The sequence below is a fragment of the Scleropages formosus genome, chromosome 25 (genome assembly GCF_900964775.1).
Source record: "Scleropages formosus chromosome 25, fSclFor1.1, whole genome shotgun sequence".
NCBI lineage: Eukaryota > Metazoa > Chordata > Actinopteri > Osteoglossiformes > Osteoglossidae > Scleropages > Scleropages formosus.
The window spans coordinates 10,501,689-10,519,593 of record NC_041830.1 but is presented as its reverse complement, the minus strand read 5'-3'; the positions used below and the strand labels follow the sequence as shown (position 1 = coordinate 10,519,593).

The following is a 17,905-nucleotide window of genomic DNA, read 5'->3' as shown; positions in this document are numbered from 1 at the left end:
GGTGACTGCTCTAAAAAACTAAACTGCCCACAGAACTTTGCTTGTATTTTGAATTATATTCTTATTCGAACAAGTTACATGCGCTATATTCAAATCACCTTAATTCTCCAGCCGTTTGATCTGGGTACAGGCAGGACTGATTGGAATCCATTAGCAGTACATGGGGTTTGTCCTTGTTCTATTAGTATATACTGTAGAGTAAGTACAGTAGTGCAACCGCTGTAAAGTTAAATTCAACTCATGGTGACTGAGAGTTCACATGGGTTTTATTGTAAGGGTGGATATGGAAGTGGTTTGGCATTGGCTTCTTTGGAGCATGTCTTTCGATTGTGAACACAGGAAGATCACACAGAGTCTGTACACACTGAGCCGGATTCAAATCCGTGCTTGAATGCACAGCTCTTGCACTGAGAGGCACCAGTATTACTGCTATGCCACCATGACTGAGTTGTATTTTCTGTACATATACTGATACAGGTGGACTGGTTGCAATGCTAACTCAGAGCAAGAGAGTTAAGGGCCTGAATCTGGCCTGAGCTGTTTCTTACATTTTCTTTATATCAACTGTAAGAGTGACTAGGTGACATGAAAGGCCTGCTGTTCAGCTGAATTGGTTACTCTTAATTCCCTTTAGCGTGTGTGGCCTAATGATGAACTCGGGTCACATCCCGGCTATAGCTGTCTGCCCTTCCAAGCTCACCAAGTGGAGTAGTAGGGACAAATCCAGCTAACAAATCAACATGGCAGTACTGGTCACACTGTGAAAAGGCCACTTTCAATAATGACACATTCACATCTCCTAAAGAAAAAAAGAAAATCTTCCTGCCACCCTACAGTTAATCTATGATTTACTGAACTTGAAATCTTTTTGTTAGGAAAGGTAGCATATACACAAAATAGACAAACTCGAAAAAGAAACATTTATTTTTTATCTTCTATACAACAGCCTTTAAATCTCTCCTGACCCACTGGAACCAGAATAATAAATTTATTACATGTAACTAATAAATATTTCCTGTTCAGTGTCCATTGCATATATAAGGTAACACATTCACACAGTCATGACAAGAAATATGTTGATCTGCAAGTGTTTATTTCTGACACAATAAAAAAATATTTTTAATGTCAGCAAGTATAGAACAAATTTAAAATTTATTGTGGGTGAAACTGAGAACAGGCATTTTATTCAGGGCAGAAAATACGGTCGTATTATTTTTAATGAGCCCATCATAAAATACACCTGTGGATCTTTCCCTTTAGAATATTAAGAAATATGTAATCAAACTATCCTAAATTTTAATCCAATTTTTAGAAAAATGTTCATAACTTTAGAAGGGGTTGAGATTATGTTTATTCCTTTGTCAGTACAAAGGACTAACAGATTAGTTGTAATTAGTAATAAATTCAGTTAAAAAGCTCTTGCCCAATGTACAAATACAAAACAGTAAACAGATGTAGTCATTATACATCAGAGACTCCTTTCGAAAGTAAGAAAAACTGCATTTCCGAACAAGGTCAACCCTAGTTATTTCTTTTGTCGCTTTAACGATGCATCACATATGAAAATAACTCTGCATAATTTATACAGTAAGTTGTTTTAACAACTGTCCAAAGTTTAAATCAGAAGAAAAAGCTTTGATGAACGCACAGCGTTCGCAAATTAATCTGAGGATTCCTGATCATGCTATCATCCTCATTCATCTCCTCTTGTTTGGTTTTATTTGGATAGACCTTCACCTTAAGACAGTTTTAAGCCTGATAACTATGTATGAGATTCTTTGGTTTACAGGAAGCAACCCATAAAAGCACCCTGAGAGGAACGGGAATCTACAAAGGGTAGAAAATACAGATGTTCACTAAGAAAAAAAGTAGGATGGTACAATGTAAGAGAGAATGAGAGCCTCAGGGATTTGATTAAAAAATGCTATGTGCTTCAGAGATATGACTCAAAACTCAGCATCCTTGACGTGAACATTTCAATTCACTTGGTGTCATTTCAAGACCCCTGAGACAGACCAGAATCTTTTGGGCATCAAGGTAGATACCAAGCTAACTGCGACTATGTTCCCAAACTATCACCGCTGTCGGTGTGAAACCAAAAAGTGCTGAGAACATTCAGGGGAAGCATTAAGCTGTATTTAGTTGAAAAGCTCAGACTGAGAGAGGGTGGGTCTTTGTCTGTTCCAGGATGGAAAGCCTGGAATGACACGCCTCTTTGTTTCAGGAACAGGTCTTGTTGTCCTTAACATTGACAAACAAGGAACAAAGTTTACCTTACAGGTAAGCATGTGGTAATTCATTTGGAACCCGTTTTTGTTTACATCCCTTTATGAACAGTTAATTTTACTCCATCAGTTCAGGTTAGAACATCTTGAGAAGGACATCCTACTCACCAGCTTCTTCATAGCCAGTGCTGACAGCTTAAAGCCTGTTTCTGTGCTTGTGGACATGGAGGGGCTGGATGGCTTCAGTAATAGCTGCCTGGATGGGATGGCATGTGAGTGCTGGGAGCACGAGGAATGGTAGGACCCGGGTAGATTCCCCCACTGGGGGAGCTCCAATAGGGAGGTGCGGGACCAAAGAAGCTGGAAGAAGTGACAGGCATGGGGGAGGGGTGATGGGCGTGGTAGGGGGGTGCATAAGCCAAGTCTGGTGGGTACTTGTAGGTGGGTGGTTCAGTTGGGCTGGGCTGCAATGCCTGGGCAATGCCATGGAAGTCAAAGCGGTAGGCGTAGCGCTTGCCATGGACCTTGGTCATAATGTTCTTGTCGTAGTAGTAGCGTAGTGCACGGCTCAGCTTGTCGTAGTTCATGTTGGGCTTGCTCTTACGCTCGCCCCAGCGCCTTGCCACCTCATCCGGGTCAGTCATTTTGAACTCGCCACTGGTTCCCTCCCAGGTGATGATGGGAGCGTTGGCACTGTCCGACAGGAGCTCCAGGAGGAACTGCCACAGCTGGATTTGGCCGGAGCCTGTGTGTGTCATGGGAGGAAATGTTAATGAGGGTTTAAGACAGTGCTCTACAAAGACCAAAAATAGCAAAAAAAAAAAAGAGTACTGTAATAGAAAGCCACATTAAGCCTTATTTCTGCTAAATGCATTCCTGCTAGCATCTAAATTCAGGAAAAGTATGGAGAGGCTCCAGCGCAGATGAACTTACCTGGGTTGGCCAGTCGGCTGCTGGTTGGACCAAGGATCTGGTAAGGATCTAATTGGGAAAACATTCAGGGAGTTTGAGAAAAGGAACCCCAAAACCAAGCAGTAGTCTTCACTTACTCTTTCTGTAAAGAATATTTTTTTTTGTTGCCTGGTTTTCATGTTAATATATAAATTATGGTAGGGTTGAAACAAATCTCTGAGTAACTCAAGTAACTTGATTAAGTAAAGTGCTCTATTCAAATTTTCTGCCTCAAGGACTTGTTCCATCTATATATACCTTCATCGCTATACCGGTTACTGTGGAACAGTGACATTGGAGTGTGTGGATGGTCATTCCTGTTCTGCCAAGAGCTGATGCTGTTGATGTGATGTGACTGTGTAGGTTGAGAGGTGATTTTTTTTGTTGGAGAGGTATGTACTTTCAGGAATAAGATTGCAAACTGAATGGCTGCATGTGTACACATAGAGCATTTCTGAGTTTAGAGAGCTTACCTGGCTGGGACCGTGGTTGCTCGGTGGTCTTAGACACGTTCTGTGTGACTCCTGGCGAACCTGTAGGGGGGTGAGAGAGTCATGAAGCTGATGACCCCAATTGTACAATGGCACATTTCCTGAGAATGAAACTGGGAGGCTGAACATGTCATGTTGGTGCTTTATGGCACTTGAGGGAATTTCAGACCCCTGGTCCTGCTATCAGCTCAGTGCTGGAAATGGTTCCACTGGCAATGTACATTAATGTGTACATTTTATGTGTCACATACTTTAGCACCCTTAATAAGATGGTTACTCTGAACTGAGATGGTAAAAATTACTTTGCTATAAAAGTGGGTGAATCATTGTAAGTAGCTTAACATTGTCAGCTTCGGAGAAAAGTATCAACTAAAGGAATTAGTGAATAAATAATATTCTCAGGTTCACACCTTGGCAGAGAAATCTGTGAAACCTCAGACCTTCTGTTATAGTGATGAAATATGAGGATGTTAGATCACACAAGAACTTGATTTTTCCCTCAATAAAGGGTAGAGGCCATCATTAATGACTTCTCCCCACATCAGGCAACCTACCTGATGACTTGGTCCAGACCTAACAATCTGACACTTGCACTGAAAATTTGCATCTGTTCAAATTGGCCTTGCACCTGTTGCTCACCTTTTCCACCGTGCATGTTGCTTGGCCATGTTGCCTCATACGAGGGATCTGTGGGAAAGAAAGGAGGACTTCATTCCATGTGCTTTACTTGAGTTTTGATGGAGAGCTCAGATGTTCATGCTGTACCCTGTGTGTGCTCCTAATTTTTTTTTAACTGCAAGATCCCAATGCTATAAAGCTTGCCTCCTGTAAGTCTGAAATGCAGAGCACTGCTGCCCTCTTCTGGGAGGTATACACACACACACACACACACACACACACACACACACACACACACACACACACACACACACACACAGGCTAAAGCCACTTCTCCCAAGCAGGGTCAGAGCAGACTGGAGCCTGACCCAGCAACACAAGGTGGGAGGGGACACACCCAGGACAGGACACAAGTCCATTGCAAGGCACCCCAAGCAGGACTCAAACCCCAGACCCACCAGAGAGCAGCATCTGACCAAGCCTGCTGCTCCATTGCACCCTCCCCAAAGGTACATAATACAGTGTAATGGAATAGTAACATTGTCACAGTTAGGGCATTTAGTTCAATAATAATACTAATACAATAATATAATAATGCAGATATTTGTTTTCAAATGTGGCTGACTGAGCTACATTTTCAACAGTCTCAATAAAAAAAATAACACTGGTTTTAACATGCTATACAGAAGGTCCAAAAAAAAAAAAAACCATTAGACAAAAGCAAAGTGAAAATCAAGGGAAGACACTACTGTTCCCCTTCACCTTGGCAGTTCATCAACTGATGGCACCATTAACTGCATTTATATACAGTTATTTCTAAGACTAATATCTTGATCCTTTACTGGTGAAATATCCTCCTTTTTGTCCAGAACACTGGCCTAGTACCATTTTTCTCTTTTAGCCGAGTTGAGTTTGGCTGTGTGCGTATTGTCCTTGGTGGGGGCTGCTAGGAGTGGCTAGATATCCAAGGTCAGTGGGCGGAGCTCCAGTTAACGATGCTGTCAGCTCCAATTGGAGGCGCGACGGCAGTGGAGCGGCCCAGAGAGACTTGTGCTTCCTGCCTACCTCTCCTCCAGACAACCCCTCTTTGTTTAAGAGCTGTACCCCCTCCTTGTTACCCTCCAGACTAGGCCTAGTTCTTTAACACAAGGGCAAGGTCGCACCTCTCGGGGCAGGGGTGTGGTGTGTTTTTTTTTTTTTTTTTTTTTTGATGCGTGTAGACAAAGAACAACGTCGGAATTCAGAAAGAAGAGCAAACACTAGAGGAAGGGTTGCATGTGCCTGCCTCAACAGCAGCTCTCCTGTCTCACGAGGGGCTGCAGCCTGGCGACAGAATCACGCAGAGGGATCGTCTGAGGTCCCTCAAGCAAGGGCATCATCAGGATGCAGGACAGTGTGGGAGGTCGGCGCACAGGCATGTGTTTGGGCCAGCTTTGAAAGTGTAAGCATGCAGTGATACAGTGTTGGTTCTAACTTTGCATAAAACACTATCCTAATTTACACTGTATAACACTGCAAGCTTTGAAGCTTTCCTTTTAGAAGCTGAAAAAGGGGGTTTCCTGTCAAGGTCCAAAATTGTAGAAGTGTAAAAATTACGATGTCAGCCTGGGCTACAAGTGTGAATTCCAACTCTGATGCTTCTCTGTAATGTTGTGGATGGCCCAGTCTTGGAGAACTGACTACAGGATAATATATTAGAATCAGCAGCAGGTTCTCCATCTATCCATCCATCCCAGTATTTTGGCAGAATGGTGCTGTGGTCACTATCCGCATGACTGAAAGTCAATCCTTAGCATCACAAGGTAGCAAAAGGGGAGGAACATGGATAGCAGTTGTGGATGTGTTTGTCCAGCTAATTCAGTCTAAAGCACCAAGACCTCTTCATTGTGTTTATTTACAATCTTAAGCTGTGAATTTTGGACCCTCTAGTGCTGAAACGAGGAGTGGTCAGGTGCATTGCAGAGTGCAATCATTTAACACTTCTGAGAACCATATAAGGAGCATTACCCCCTCCAAACCTGGTGAGAAAAACAGCAATCACACACACACAAACATACTCCCTCTTGGCTTTACGTTCTTTGACCAGAAACCTCTTCAGCTTGAACTCCCACTGCCTAATTTAGGCAGACAAAGGTGCACGTGCTCCTCTCCTTTTTTTTTGTATACCCCCATAGATCACCTGCTTCTCCTGCGGCGCCATTAGTGAATCCACAGCAAGGCGGGTGCGAGCCTTCTTCATAAATGTGCTCAAATGCACTTGCCTTCCTTTTTCCTTTCAAAAGTGGAGTCCCTGTGAGGCCCTTTGTCGTACTAAAGCCACCCCTTGTGTGCAGGTTGGGCCTGATAATCAGATGGGGGTTACCATGTCATTATTACCTGCACAAAGAGGCCATCTGGCCGCTCGCTCTGCTCATTTGCCACTGTTGGACAAACACTAAAAGTACGCAGGAGAGAGGGACTTGGGTGTCATTGCCAAGTAGCCTTTTGAACGTCGTGCCCGGGGTTTTCTTCCATGTTACAAATCACTCCTCCGCATGCTGGGTATATGCCAAAAAAAACCATGTTCACTTTTCTTTCTCTGGAAGCCTTACATTTTCAGGGTGTGTTTCAGACCAGGGTCTTTAAGAGTCAGCGTCAGATGGCGCATATATCTCCTCTTCACTGGCTTCCTGTAGCTACCTTCATTAAGTCTGAGAGCCTGCAAATCGATCAAAGGATCTGATCACTGCCTACACCCCATCCAGAGTGCTGAGCTCGTCCACCACTGGATGTTTGGTGGTCCCACTAACAAGAGTCCAAAACCTAAAGCCCAGTGGTTCTCCCACTACCTGCCCCTCAGAACTGCTGATTGCTCCAGCATTGAAGAACAGTCTCTGAATCCATGTCTTTCTGGTCCATTTCTCTCCTAATTTCTGAAATCTTTGTAAGTTATTCCCTGTACCTTTTTTATCTACCTACCTTCCTATTTGTACGTCACTTCTACAGGTAGCTATGGGATTATTTGTGCCGTGACAGCGACTATTTTGAAAAAGTAAACTGTGCTTCAGTAATCGTCAGTATGCATCTAAACCCTCTGTCCCTTGTGGGACACATGTTTATTTTCTCTGAATTGTACATTGCTTTGGAGAAAAACCTCTGCCAAAGGTCTAAATATAAATGTGTATACTGCAGGTCCTAACTGTACCAAGGAACTAGTCTGTGAGAATTTGGTCCCCTTCATTTTCAGAGTAGCCACATGTGTGATGTCATGAGGAGGTGTTTGGAGCTGAATACAACAGGAGTCCTGGAGCTCTCATAGCTGTCTCACCTTTCTTGCTGGCCAGGTGAGGAGGCTGGTCTGTGTGAGATGGGGCACTGTAGGCTGATGAGGAGCTGCCTGTGAAGGAGTAGGGTACAGGTAAAAAGTGAGTACATTCTGTGGAAACATTTCTTTTTGAAACATGTCTTCCCAGCTCTTCTGCATCAGTTGCCAGAGATGTGGGTTGCCAGTTGACTGCTTTGCTTTCATTCTTTTGTCCAGTCTGTTCTATACAAGTACAGTTGATCTGTGCATGACCTGACAGATGAGTGTATCACAATATTAGTTTTCCAGATTTATCTTCCAAAATTACTGCTACTGAGTTTTATTATTATTATTTTTCGTATTTTCTAAATTATAATAAATGCGGATTTGGAAAGGAGTTGTTGTAAATACCATGCCATCTTCCAGCATGGCATGTCTCTTCTATTTTCTTGTTTTGTAATATTCTGCTGTTTTCTTAAAATAAAACATTTTTAAATATAACAAGACTGCTTTTGTGTCAGAAAGATTAAAAAGAAAATGTAAATCATACATTTGAGTGACAGGTGTGTCCCTGACCCTGTTATTAGTCCGGTCATGTGAGGATGATCTGTATCTGCCAGGTTGCCCAGGTGGACTCATGCTTTTGACTAGTACTTTAACACTTTGAAAATGAGGCAGAAGCACTGGGAGAGGATTCACTGAGGGCATCAGCTCATTGGGTGAGAGATCCCTGTTTTGATTTGTGGAAACGTCATCTCTGTTCCTCGCTGAGAAATTACAGACACCATGTGGCTGCGCTGTGGCCGAGGACGTGTTGTGGCCTGGTGACCGGTCTATTGTGTCGTGTCATTATTCTCCATGTGGCCTGGGAGCAGAGGTCTGATCCCTTCTCTCAGTGTGTGGAGCTCGACTTGGGACTTTCTTTATTTGGAGAACAGAGCCCAAAACAATAAACACGTCAGATGGGTTTGATTCTCATTCTTCTATGCCACATCTGGATTTGATTGGTGTTATGCAACTGTTTGTCCTCAGAAAATGTGTGGTAATGTGTGTACAAAGAAACAAAGCAATTAATGATAGTAATGACGCGTTGTAAAAATCAAGCCTTACAAATTATTCAGAAATACTAACCAACCAACAGACTGAATTAGAAAATCTCTCACTACAGTAGGTAGGAAAACGATATTTATTTTGGAACGGTAAGCTTCGTTGTGTAGTTTTGAGCATCAGCCAAACCCTATTGCTAAGGTGTGGATGGACAGTGCTTGAGGAGTAGAGGTCAGAGCTGGAAAGGAAGGGAGGGAGACAGATGGAAATGGTACAGTTGTCCTCCCAGAAGGTAAGAGGTAGCCTCAGCCAGACTACCCCTACAGGAAACTGGTGCCAACAATGACAGGAGTGGGTTCCATAAATCAAAGAGCAGGAGAAATGTCCTGAAATGCTCCGTGGTTACGTTATGCTTGAAACGCAGAGGGACCAGGGTACATCAGTGGACTATAACTCCTATTCAGCGCACTCTCCACAATGTAAGGCAAATGGAACGTGACAGTTCTGAAGAAGTCATTCGCTTCTTAGTTCGAGCAGTGAGAAGCTGTGGTGGATGACCAAACAGTGACACCTACAGTGAGAAGCAGTGAGAAGATGTGATGGATGACCAATATGCATAGCTACAGTACGTTTGGAGCCCTGGTGCCCTTCACTTCACAACAGGAGAGTAGCGGTGAGCAATGACTGCAACTACATCTCGTCTGAAACACAACAATGCTCCAAAATTTGAGCAAGCCCTTTACACTTAAGGGGACAAAAATGTCTGGATGGTTGTTTCATGAAAATTATGAAGATCTGGCTTGGCTTGGATACCTTTAGGTAGGTGAGTGGGGTTGGGGTTCGTCCTGCATCCTGTCAACGTCTCCACTTCTAACCCAAAATGTTAATCAAGAGAAGAATAAAACATGAAAGTGCACAATGAATCCAGTTTGAAAAGGAGTTATTTCCCAGGACTGTCAGGATAAATGACACAGGGCTTTCCGTAAGTTCCAGGGGCTGACTTTCAGTTTTTATGAAGCTGGATGCACATCTCACACAGCTGTTCCTTATCGTCCTCGCTCACTCTCCTTCTCTACCTCAAAGAAAGCTAAACTTTTTAAGAGGCAATGGGGGACTTGCACTTAAATAAAGCAGCAGCAGATGGCCTACCGGTTAAGGTGTTGAACTTCAAGTGTAATGCGTGATGTTAATGTTATTAGTGAAACACCATCTACTGCATCCATGAGTAAAGCATCTGAACTAATTCATGAAAGATCAGACTGTCAGTAGATAAAGTGAATAACCAGATATTCTTAGAAACCCAGGAAGCTGAATTCTTACTTTTCCACAATGGACAAAGAATGTCTGGTAGTTCTTTTGAAAGTTAAATACCATTTATCTGGATACTGTCTCTGGAATCATTGTGGAAGGGATCCAAAAAACAACTAAAGACTTAGATATGCGCTGTATACAACTTCTCTGTTGGGTGTATCGACTGGAAAGTCTGCGTTGGCTTCATGCTCTTTCTTCTCATGGAAGACTCAGCACAACTCAGAAGTGTTGTTCTCCACTGCCAGCCTGCCAAGATGCTGGGATCTCATCTCACGTCCGCTTCACATGAAGTCACGAGTATAGATATGGCTTCAAAAATCTGGAACCCAAGTGTTTGTAACACATGGCGTCCGTTTGAAAGCTGTAAAGCGACAACTTGAACCAAAACAGGAAAGGCATAATCTGGCTGATTCGTAACTACCTTGACAGATTTGTAGCATGCATTTCAACCTACAGGAGTAAACTCCTGTAACATACTGATGGCACAATGCTGGTTGCACACTTTGGTTTAAAGAACCATGGTTAACATTGTTATCATCTGGATTATGACCAAAAAGTTTGTGATTTACAATCCTGAAAAGAGCACTACTGTTACACTCTTGACCTTAAAAAAATTCCTAATATCCCGATGCAGTGGATCCCTCCACACAGATGAACAATGCATGGTCTGTGTTGGGAGTGGATAAGTGAAATTTAATGGTTCCTATTTTTCCTCACACTTTCACAGCCTGTGCCAGTGTCTTTATCCGTGCGCTTGTAATGTATGGAAACTTGACCAGGTACGTCTGAAAAGTCTTTCAGAACAGTCGGTTTGGATCAGGAATATGCTGGCTCAAGGGAAATGTGCAAAACATCTTTGAGGAATACTTTCTGAGGAAAGAAAGGTATATCAAGGCCATTCAGAACATGACAAATGTGACTGTTGGGCAGGAGGTACCTCAGCCTGGCCAATTTTCCAAATTTTAGAATTTGAACCCTCAGACTCAGTGCCAGAATATTAGTGATGAAACATGCAGCCCAGGCTATGTTTCTGTGCTGGGTGAGGTCTGCCAGATTCTTCTAGCAAAACGCCACTGTAGATACAATCAAAACGCAGGAAGACTACAGCGAGTGGCGTTTGACTTAATGCATATCTTTTCTAAAAGTATGCTGACTTCTTGTTGACAGTTGGTCTGTCCTGATCTTATATCCGAATGCCTAGACGTATACTCACGGACGTAGCGCTTCTGGAGGAACTGAAAGCCTCCTAAATAAATCCACTTCTGGCCCAGGACAAGATCAGGCCCTAAGTGAGACCAAATGTTTAGAACCTCTGAGGAAAGGAGACAACTTACATTCCCTGAGGTAGTTGAGATGAGAGAGAAGGACCTCGGCGTTGTACGCAGATGTGAGGCGCAGGAGTCCATCTTTTCCCATCCTGCAAAGCTCTTTGCCGTCGATGCCTCTGAAGACAGCACTGTCGGCGTCCAGCAGCCCATATTCCCTGGAGGCCCACTCCACCCACTGGCGCACATGGTCTTGGGACCAAAGGGTTGGGTCTGTAGAAGATGGATCAAAGTCATCTAATAGTTAACACCCTACAACGTAATGTCAGTGTCTCAGAAGACCCATTGTTGATGATTTCACTAAGAGTCTTTACGTTGATTCTTTGTTGAAAGATTAACCGGTATAAATAGGTTAGCCTCTCACTCAAGTGTACGACAGCAGCGTCCCACTACGGTGTCAGATTGCAGTCCTCTAGTAATTACTGTTCATCCAATGTACCATATACGTGATTTTTAAAAATCATTTTCACCTATATATTTTGACTTTGATATTTATAAATACAGTGGAGCTCGGTGGCACGGTGGGCTTGGGGGGGTCCCGCTCTCGGGGGTTTCAGTCCTGCTTGGGGTGCCTTGCGATGGACTGGCATTCTGTCCTGGGTGTGTCCCCTCCCCCTCCAGCCTTGTGCCCTGCGTTGCTGGGTTGAGCTCCAGTTTGCCACGACCCCCCTTGGGACAAGCGGTTTCAGACAGTATGTGTGTGATACTTGATATTAATCTTATGTGTCAATAAAATTCATCCTTAGAAATGACTAAATATAATTTAATTTAATTTATTTAAAAAAAACAATTGTGCTCCACTGCAAATTTTTTAAAAAAAATTTCTTTAATTCTAAAAAAATACATATAAAAATAGCAATGTGATGCACTGCCTGGTTCTTTCAATACATGGCCACCCAAGGTCCAGTCATGTGCAGATGAACTGTATGCCACTTTTTGGTTCACATAGCTATTGGACAAATGTTTTTCTCACGATAACACTGGTGTTTTGCCTCTTTGTGGACATTAAAAACAACAGCACACATCTCCCCCGACACCCTGGGAGCTCCTGCCGGGTCTGTAATTAGCCATCTCAGCCTCACTGTGCAAATTAATTAGTTAATCTGAAATTTCATGGCGCTCGTTCGGCAGCAAGAATAATTCATTTAGTCAAAGGTGGGCAAACTACATATTGGCATAAAACAAAAGCTTCAAAGGGGCTCAGAACTGAACAGATGCTGGAGCGACGGACGCAGAGCGCATTCATCCAATAACGGTCTGAAACGGCGGCCTTCCAGAACGTGACTATATTGTTACCGTAAAAACGAGACAATGAACGCAGAGAACCCAAATCAATGGATAAAAAGTGGTTTCCTGGAAAAAAATAGTGCGCAATGAGCTGTCTGCTCTGGAGGTGTCTTAGGGGGTGTGCTTTGCTGGTGACAATTGTCTCTACAATATAACAATGAAACGCTTATTACAATAAAAGGAAAAAATGCAGATCAAACTGGGGTGTAGAAATCTAGTACAGTAATACCTCGCCATACGTCGTTAATTGGTTCCAAAGGGCACGACTTAAGTCGAAAAACGACGGAAAACGAAATAACCCCTAAAAAACCGATTTAGACCCCCTATAAACCCCTAATAAGCATTCCCCTTAAGCATATACACTTCAATTAATGCTAAAGTACAGAAAAAAAAAAAAAGGCAGGTAAATAAGACTTTTTTTTTTTATTTTTAAGCTTTTAATTGATTTTATAGATTGCAATATATTATTTTCTATATTTTAATGTTTATTTTTATATGTTATTACACTTTTTTATTGTTTTTAAGTGATTTTTAACAATTTTTAATATTTTGAAGACGAATTGTATTTTTCCATATATATTTAACAAAAAACCGACGTAAAGTCGAAATCGAAGCAACACGAAACAATGTAGGGCGAGGTATTACTGTAACTTGAATTTTAAATATTTTTACATCTCAGTTCACCCATCATCAAACAACACAACACATCTGAACAATATTAATTCACAAATATTTAAATTATTGTAGGGAAATATTTTTGTATTATATATGTATTTCTTTTGCCATTTCTTTAGTCGATAAACATATTCATGGACATGAGCTCTACCCTCCTGTTGCTGGGACGTTGGGAGTGGGGGTAAAAAGGCAATACTCGGCCGTTGGAATCTGGTCCCTGCCTTACCGGCCGGGACAATGACTCTCCTCTCGTTGTGGGTCACGTTTGAAGGTGGGCCACATTTCTCATCCGTGTAGCCAGAGTAGGCCGCGTGCGGAGCATCAGCCCTGTTATCCATCTTGCTGCCCCTCCCTGGACCATGGTTTGATGGTGAGTCCCTGTCACATAAGCAGCAAGGTGTTATCCGTGAATATGGTTTCCGTACACTGGATCACGACATGGCTGCTGAGCCCCACCAAACAGTGGGACGTAGCAGGAATTCCATCGAATTCCGACATTATCCGTTCCATGAAAATTAAAATTCCGAATTATCCGCTCCATGAAATATTGAAATAAACAAAAGAATAGCTCCAAATTCACCATTAACAATAACCGAAAGGAGCCAGAAAGTGGCAAAACAGGAAGCAGGCTGGAAATTAAGGAAACAGAAATAACAGGAAGAAGAGCAGGGCTTGTACAACCATGAACCCAACCTGGCACCTCCGTTGATATGGTCATACTCGCTTTTGATGCTGACACCTCGGGCATGGCTGAGCCACTCCTGCTGGGGGAGCAGCGGGTGGATGTCCTGGGGTGGACCATAATCCTGGGACCCTGATGCCGTCATGTCGGACTTGGCAGCGCTAGCATATGGTGGCTCAAACAGGGACTGGTCTTCGCTCACCACAGACAGTGCCTCCTGGTGGTTAGGAAGGCACAAAAACATTTAACCCTCATTCAAGCTGGATACAGAACCAGTCAGGTTAAGAACTGGGTCCAGCAACCTAGAAAAGCAACATGCAACTAGCTAACTGTCCCAAAGATGCAGCACCTGAAAACAGGGAAATTCAACTCAATCGTCTAACCGTAACAAAACACTTAAAAAAATGTTATTTAATGAAAGTCAGAACTCATCATACATAATATTAGCATATCACTCATCAATGGCAACCACAAATACACACACACACGCACGCACGCACGCACACATTTTCTGAACCGCTTGTCCCATACGGGGTCGTGGGGAACCGGAGCCTAACCCGGCAACACAGGGCGCGAGGTTGGATAGGGAGGGGACACACCCAGGACGGGACACCAGTCCGTCGCAAGGCACCCCAAGCGGGACTCGAACCCCAGACCCACTGGAGAGCAAGAACTAGTCCAACCCACTGTGCCACCACACCCCTGGCAACCATAAATACTTAAAAAAAGTAATATTCCAGTTATCACCAAAGATGTAAAATAGGAGAATTTTTGCGATCAGCCAAACAAATCAAGAGCAGTATATGAACAGTGGAGAGTGGACTCCAAATATGAGCTCCAATGCCCTTCAGCGCTCCAGTGAAGTTCTTTCTCCTTTAGCAGAAACAACCTTTGGCATACCTTCACAGCCCACTGAAGGAACTTGGAGTAAATGGCTTAGTATGTATCTGGCCTTTCCTTTCAGATCTGGAGGTTGGTTTTCATCCTGTAACAGCCGTTTGATGGTGTCTGGGAGGGTGGCGAGGGGGGTCAGCTCCACCAGGACTTCCTAGGAACCATTCTGCAGTAACTCTCCAGATTTATTAAAGGAAACAAACTGTGGGCACAAAAAAGGCTGAGCACCACGCTTCCTCAAGAGATCCCCTTGTGCTTGTCAGCATCCTGCTTCACCCTCCACTGCAGACCTATGCAAGAGAGGAGGACTCTCAACGCTATGGGCCTGTCTTGAAATACTGTGGCAGCACAGGGGAGAACCTCCGTGATTTTTGTAATGAACCCTGACCCCCTCTGTATACAAACTGACTGGTGGTCCCGAGAGGGAAGATGTGAAAGGCACTGCTGGAGGCAACTGGACCAACATCCTCAAATATCCATCAAGCATGGCGTCTGTAAGCCGCCATCCTTTCGGAAGAGTAGCCGATGAATGAGCAGTTACAGAAACTCACATGTAACCGAGAGGCTGGCCATTCAAGCCAGAGAAAGTGCTCTTTCTACCCTTGGAGAAGAGGACATAACATCCAGTACTTCCTCTCTCCTTTACCAGATTCAATGTGAGGGAAGGTAATACAAGCAATTCAGCAGTTAAGCTCATATTTTGTGAATTATATACTGCACTTCCGTGCTGTTGCCTACAGAATTTGGCATTCTTTGATCATGTGTATTTGTTTGCTGGTAGTTTCACTAAGACATTTGACCAAGCCATTGTTGTAGAGGATGCATATTCACTCATCATAGCTTGTTGCGGGTACATAGAAGTGGAGTGGAACTGATTGAAAGCGTACAGTGAAACTGAAGAATCATGAGAAGAGAAGATCCACATATCAATAACTGGAGACTATGCAAGTTGTGTCTGTCGAGGATATGGATTGGATTCTCGGTCAAGCCAATGCCACTACATCTACGCTGCTCAAAGTTCCTCTTATCCTTGAACTGTACAAGCAGGTGCAGAGGAGAAACCACATCTTGGCGGGATTCATGCACTACCCATCTAACGATGCTTATTCAGGCCCTCGGTTTTATACTCTGTAATTTTAGCCATGGTGATCCGCTGGTCTTCAGCTCCTCACCGCCACACTGCACTCTTGGTGAAACAAATGAAGTATCCAGGATTTTCAATTAAAACATGCAAAACTCTGTGCCTGGAACAGACTGCAGCCCAACTTATGCTAAAAACATGTGAGGGGAAACCTCGATTTGCGCTTGAGGAAAAGCTGAAGAAGAGCAACCGAAGAGGAGGTCAGGGGTGGGGTGTCGCTTTGGGAGGGGGGCATTCCTGTCTTTTGTTTGAGGAGGAAAAGGAAATGTGTGAGGAAACCAGATTGTGCTGAGCAGGAAGCCTCGTACGGCGCGATAAAAATGTCCTGTTGAACTAGCTGGTTTCACGCAGTTCGGTGCCAATCAGGAACGTGTCTCCTGAATCGAAGCTCGGTTCGGAATGCGTTTTCTCAACTCGTGGCCTTGCGAGCTCATCGCTGTCGGCTCTGCTTTTGCGCCTGCGCGTTCGGCTTTACACAATACCGCATCGACAGCGCAACACAATGCAAACTCGTGAAGTCATGAAAGAACCGAACAATGACGTCCAGAGAGTCCATTTATCCCAGGTACTTTCAGGTGATTTCACAGCACTGACACACACTTGATTGTGGTGGATTGTTGATTTGATGACAATGACTTATACTGTTTGAAGTACTTCACAATTCTTTCCTTCGTCTATATTAAACCTATTTTATCCTTTAAGACCTGTGTATATATATATATATATATATATATAGGTTACTTAAATACATATAATATATATATTAGGTTACTTAAGATTTTTTCAATTCACATATTTAAAATGTGTACCCAGAACAAATGCACCTAGCAAAAAAAGTGCAAAGTCCTCAGGTTCTTTTCAGTACTGGACTTTGCATTAATTTCTACAATTTATCAGCGGAACACAGGTGTGTGGGACCTACAGTAAGATGATCCATTGTGTCCGCACATCCTGGGCTATCAGAACCCTAGGGTTACACTGTTACTCATAATGATGTTTACATTTGCACCTGCAACACTGTCCATTCTTTAAAGAAGCCACATTTAAATAATTTATTACTTATTTTTCTTTAAAGTCACAGAGCTGTAGAACCTTACAGTACATAATAGTAAGAAAAAAAATCCTGCCTATATTACATGAGTTCAAGCAATTTTAACCGAAACATTTGCTGGAATCAGTCTTGTATCTGCATTTCTGTGCAATAAACTTTAAGTAAAGGTGTGTTTTTAAGAATACGCATTGAGTGTTGCTTTCAACGGGTGGCGGTGAGGGAAACTAAGGGACCCTATTGTACATGAGCTAAAAGCGGAGGGAGGAAGCAAATGATGTCCGATCTGCTGTTCAAGTTCTTGTGTGTCAGGGAAATACTCACAGAGAAACATAAAACATACTCCTGCCCTCATATGGAACTGGGAGCCCGGTGCGGTGTGTCTGCCTCGGGGGGCATCACGGCCACCGCGTAGCAGCCCTGCCAGCCTGGGCATCAGCGGCACCATGGAGACCGAGAGAGCGGGGGGAGGGGAGGGGGGGGGGTATCGCGCTTCTCCTACCTTAACGGTTCCGTCCATCCCGGAAAGCTCCCGCAGGATCCCGCCAATATCGGCGACATGACCCGCAACTCGCGATATTCCCAGTGAAACACGGACGGTCCCGGTGAACAGAGTCCCAGTCCGAGCGGGCAACGCACTTTCTCTCCCGTAGTTTTTGGGAAGTGAAGCGCGCGCCGCACTCTACCGCCGCCCCCCCCCTTCCCCCCCCCCCACTCCGGCCCGAAGCAGGATGCTCCTCCTCGTGCGATAAGCGCGCAAAACAATGCACTGCTTTTTCCTTTTCAAAACATCCAAATTCCCCCGTAGACGTTTATTTAACGACAGGAGTCGGGGCGTCAGATGTTTTTTTTTTTTTTGAAAATTTTTTCTTTTTTTTTTTGAAAATTTTTTTTAGGGACACGTCGCCGGGATAGCTTCTCCACCTT

The 17,905-nt window shown here is 43.6% G+C and overlaps 1 protein-coding gene across 2 annotated transcripts; it reads right to left on the bottom strand.

Moving 5' to 3' along the window:
* Positions 1–963: 963 nt before the first annotated feature.
* On the bottom strand, positions 964–17,629 carry LOC108921725 (Friend leukemia integration 1 transcription factor-like). Of its 2 annotated transcripts, XM_018731374.2 has the most exons (9): positions 17,481–17,629; positions 13,907–14,112; positions 13,440–13,591; positions 11,261–11,464; positions 7,593–7,661; positions 4,307–4,354; positions 3,650–3,709; positions 3,159–3,206; positions 964–2,970 (listed from the first exon to the last, which is right to left on the bottom strand). In XM_018731374.2, exons 1-9 carry the CDS (start codon positions 17,496–17,498, stop codon positions 2,468–2,470), a joined length of 1,308 nt encoding a protein of 435 aa, XP_018586890.1. In that variant the 5' UTR covers positions 17,499–17,629; the 3' UTR covers positions 964–2,467. The 2 variants fall into 2 exon arrangements, with proteins under 2 accessions (XP_018586890.1, XP_018586889.1); XM_018731373.2 differs by lacking the exon at positions 17,481–17,629 and having other exon boundaries at positions 13,907–14,320.
* Between the last annotated feature and the right edge of the window lie 276 nt (positions 17,630–17,905).

Bases quoted from the DNA above. Each gene is read 5' to 3' on its own strand.
- LOC108921725 (XM_018731373.2), bottom strand. From the start codon at position 14,139: ATGTTTTTGTGCCTTCCTAACCACCAGGAGGCACTGTCTGTGGTGAGC. The intron at 7,662-11,260 runs GTAAGTTGTCTC...ACTCCTTCACAG, and splicing joins TCTCAACTACCTCAGGGAAT to GCAGCTCCTCATCAGCCTAC. The intron at 3,710-4,306 runs GTGAGCAACAGG...ACCCCCCTACAG, and splicing joins CAACATGCACGGTGGAAAAG to GTTCGCCAGGAGTCACACAG.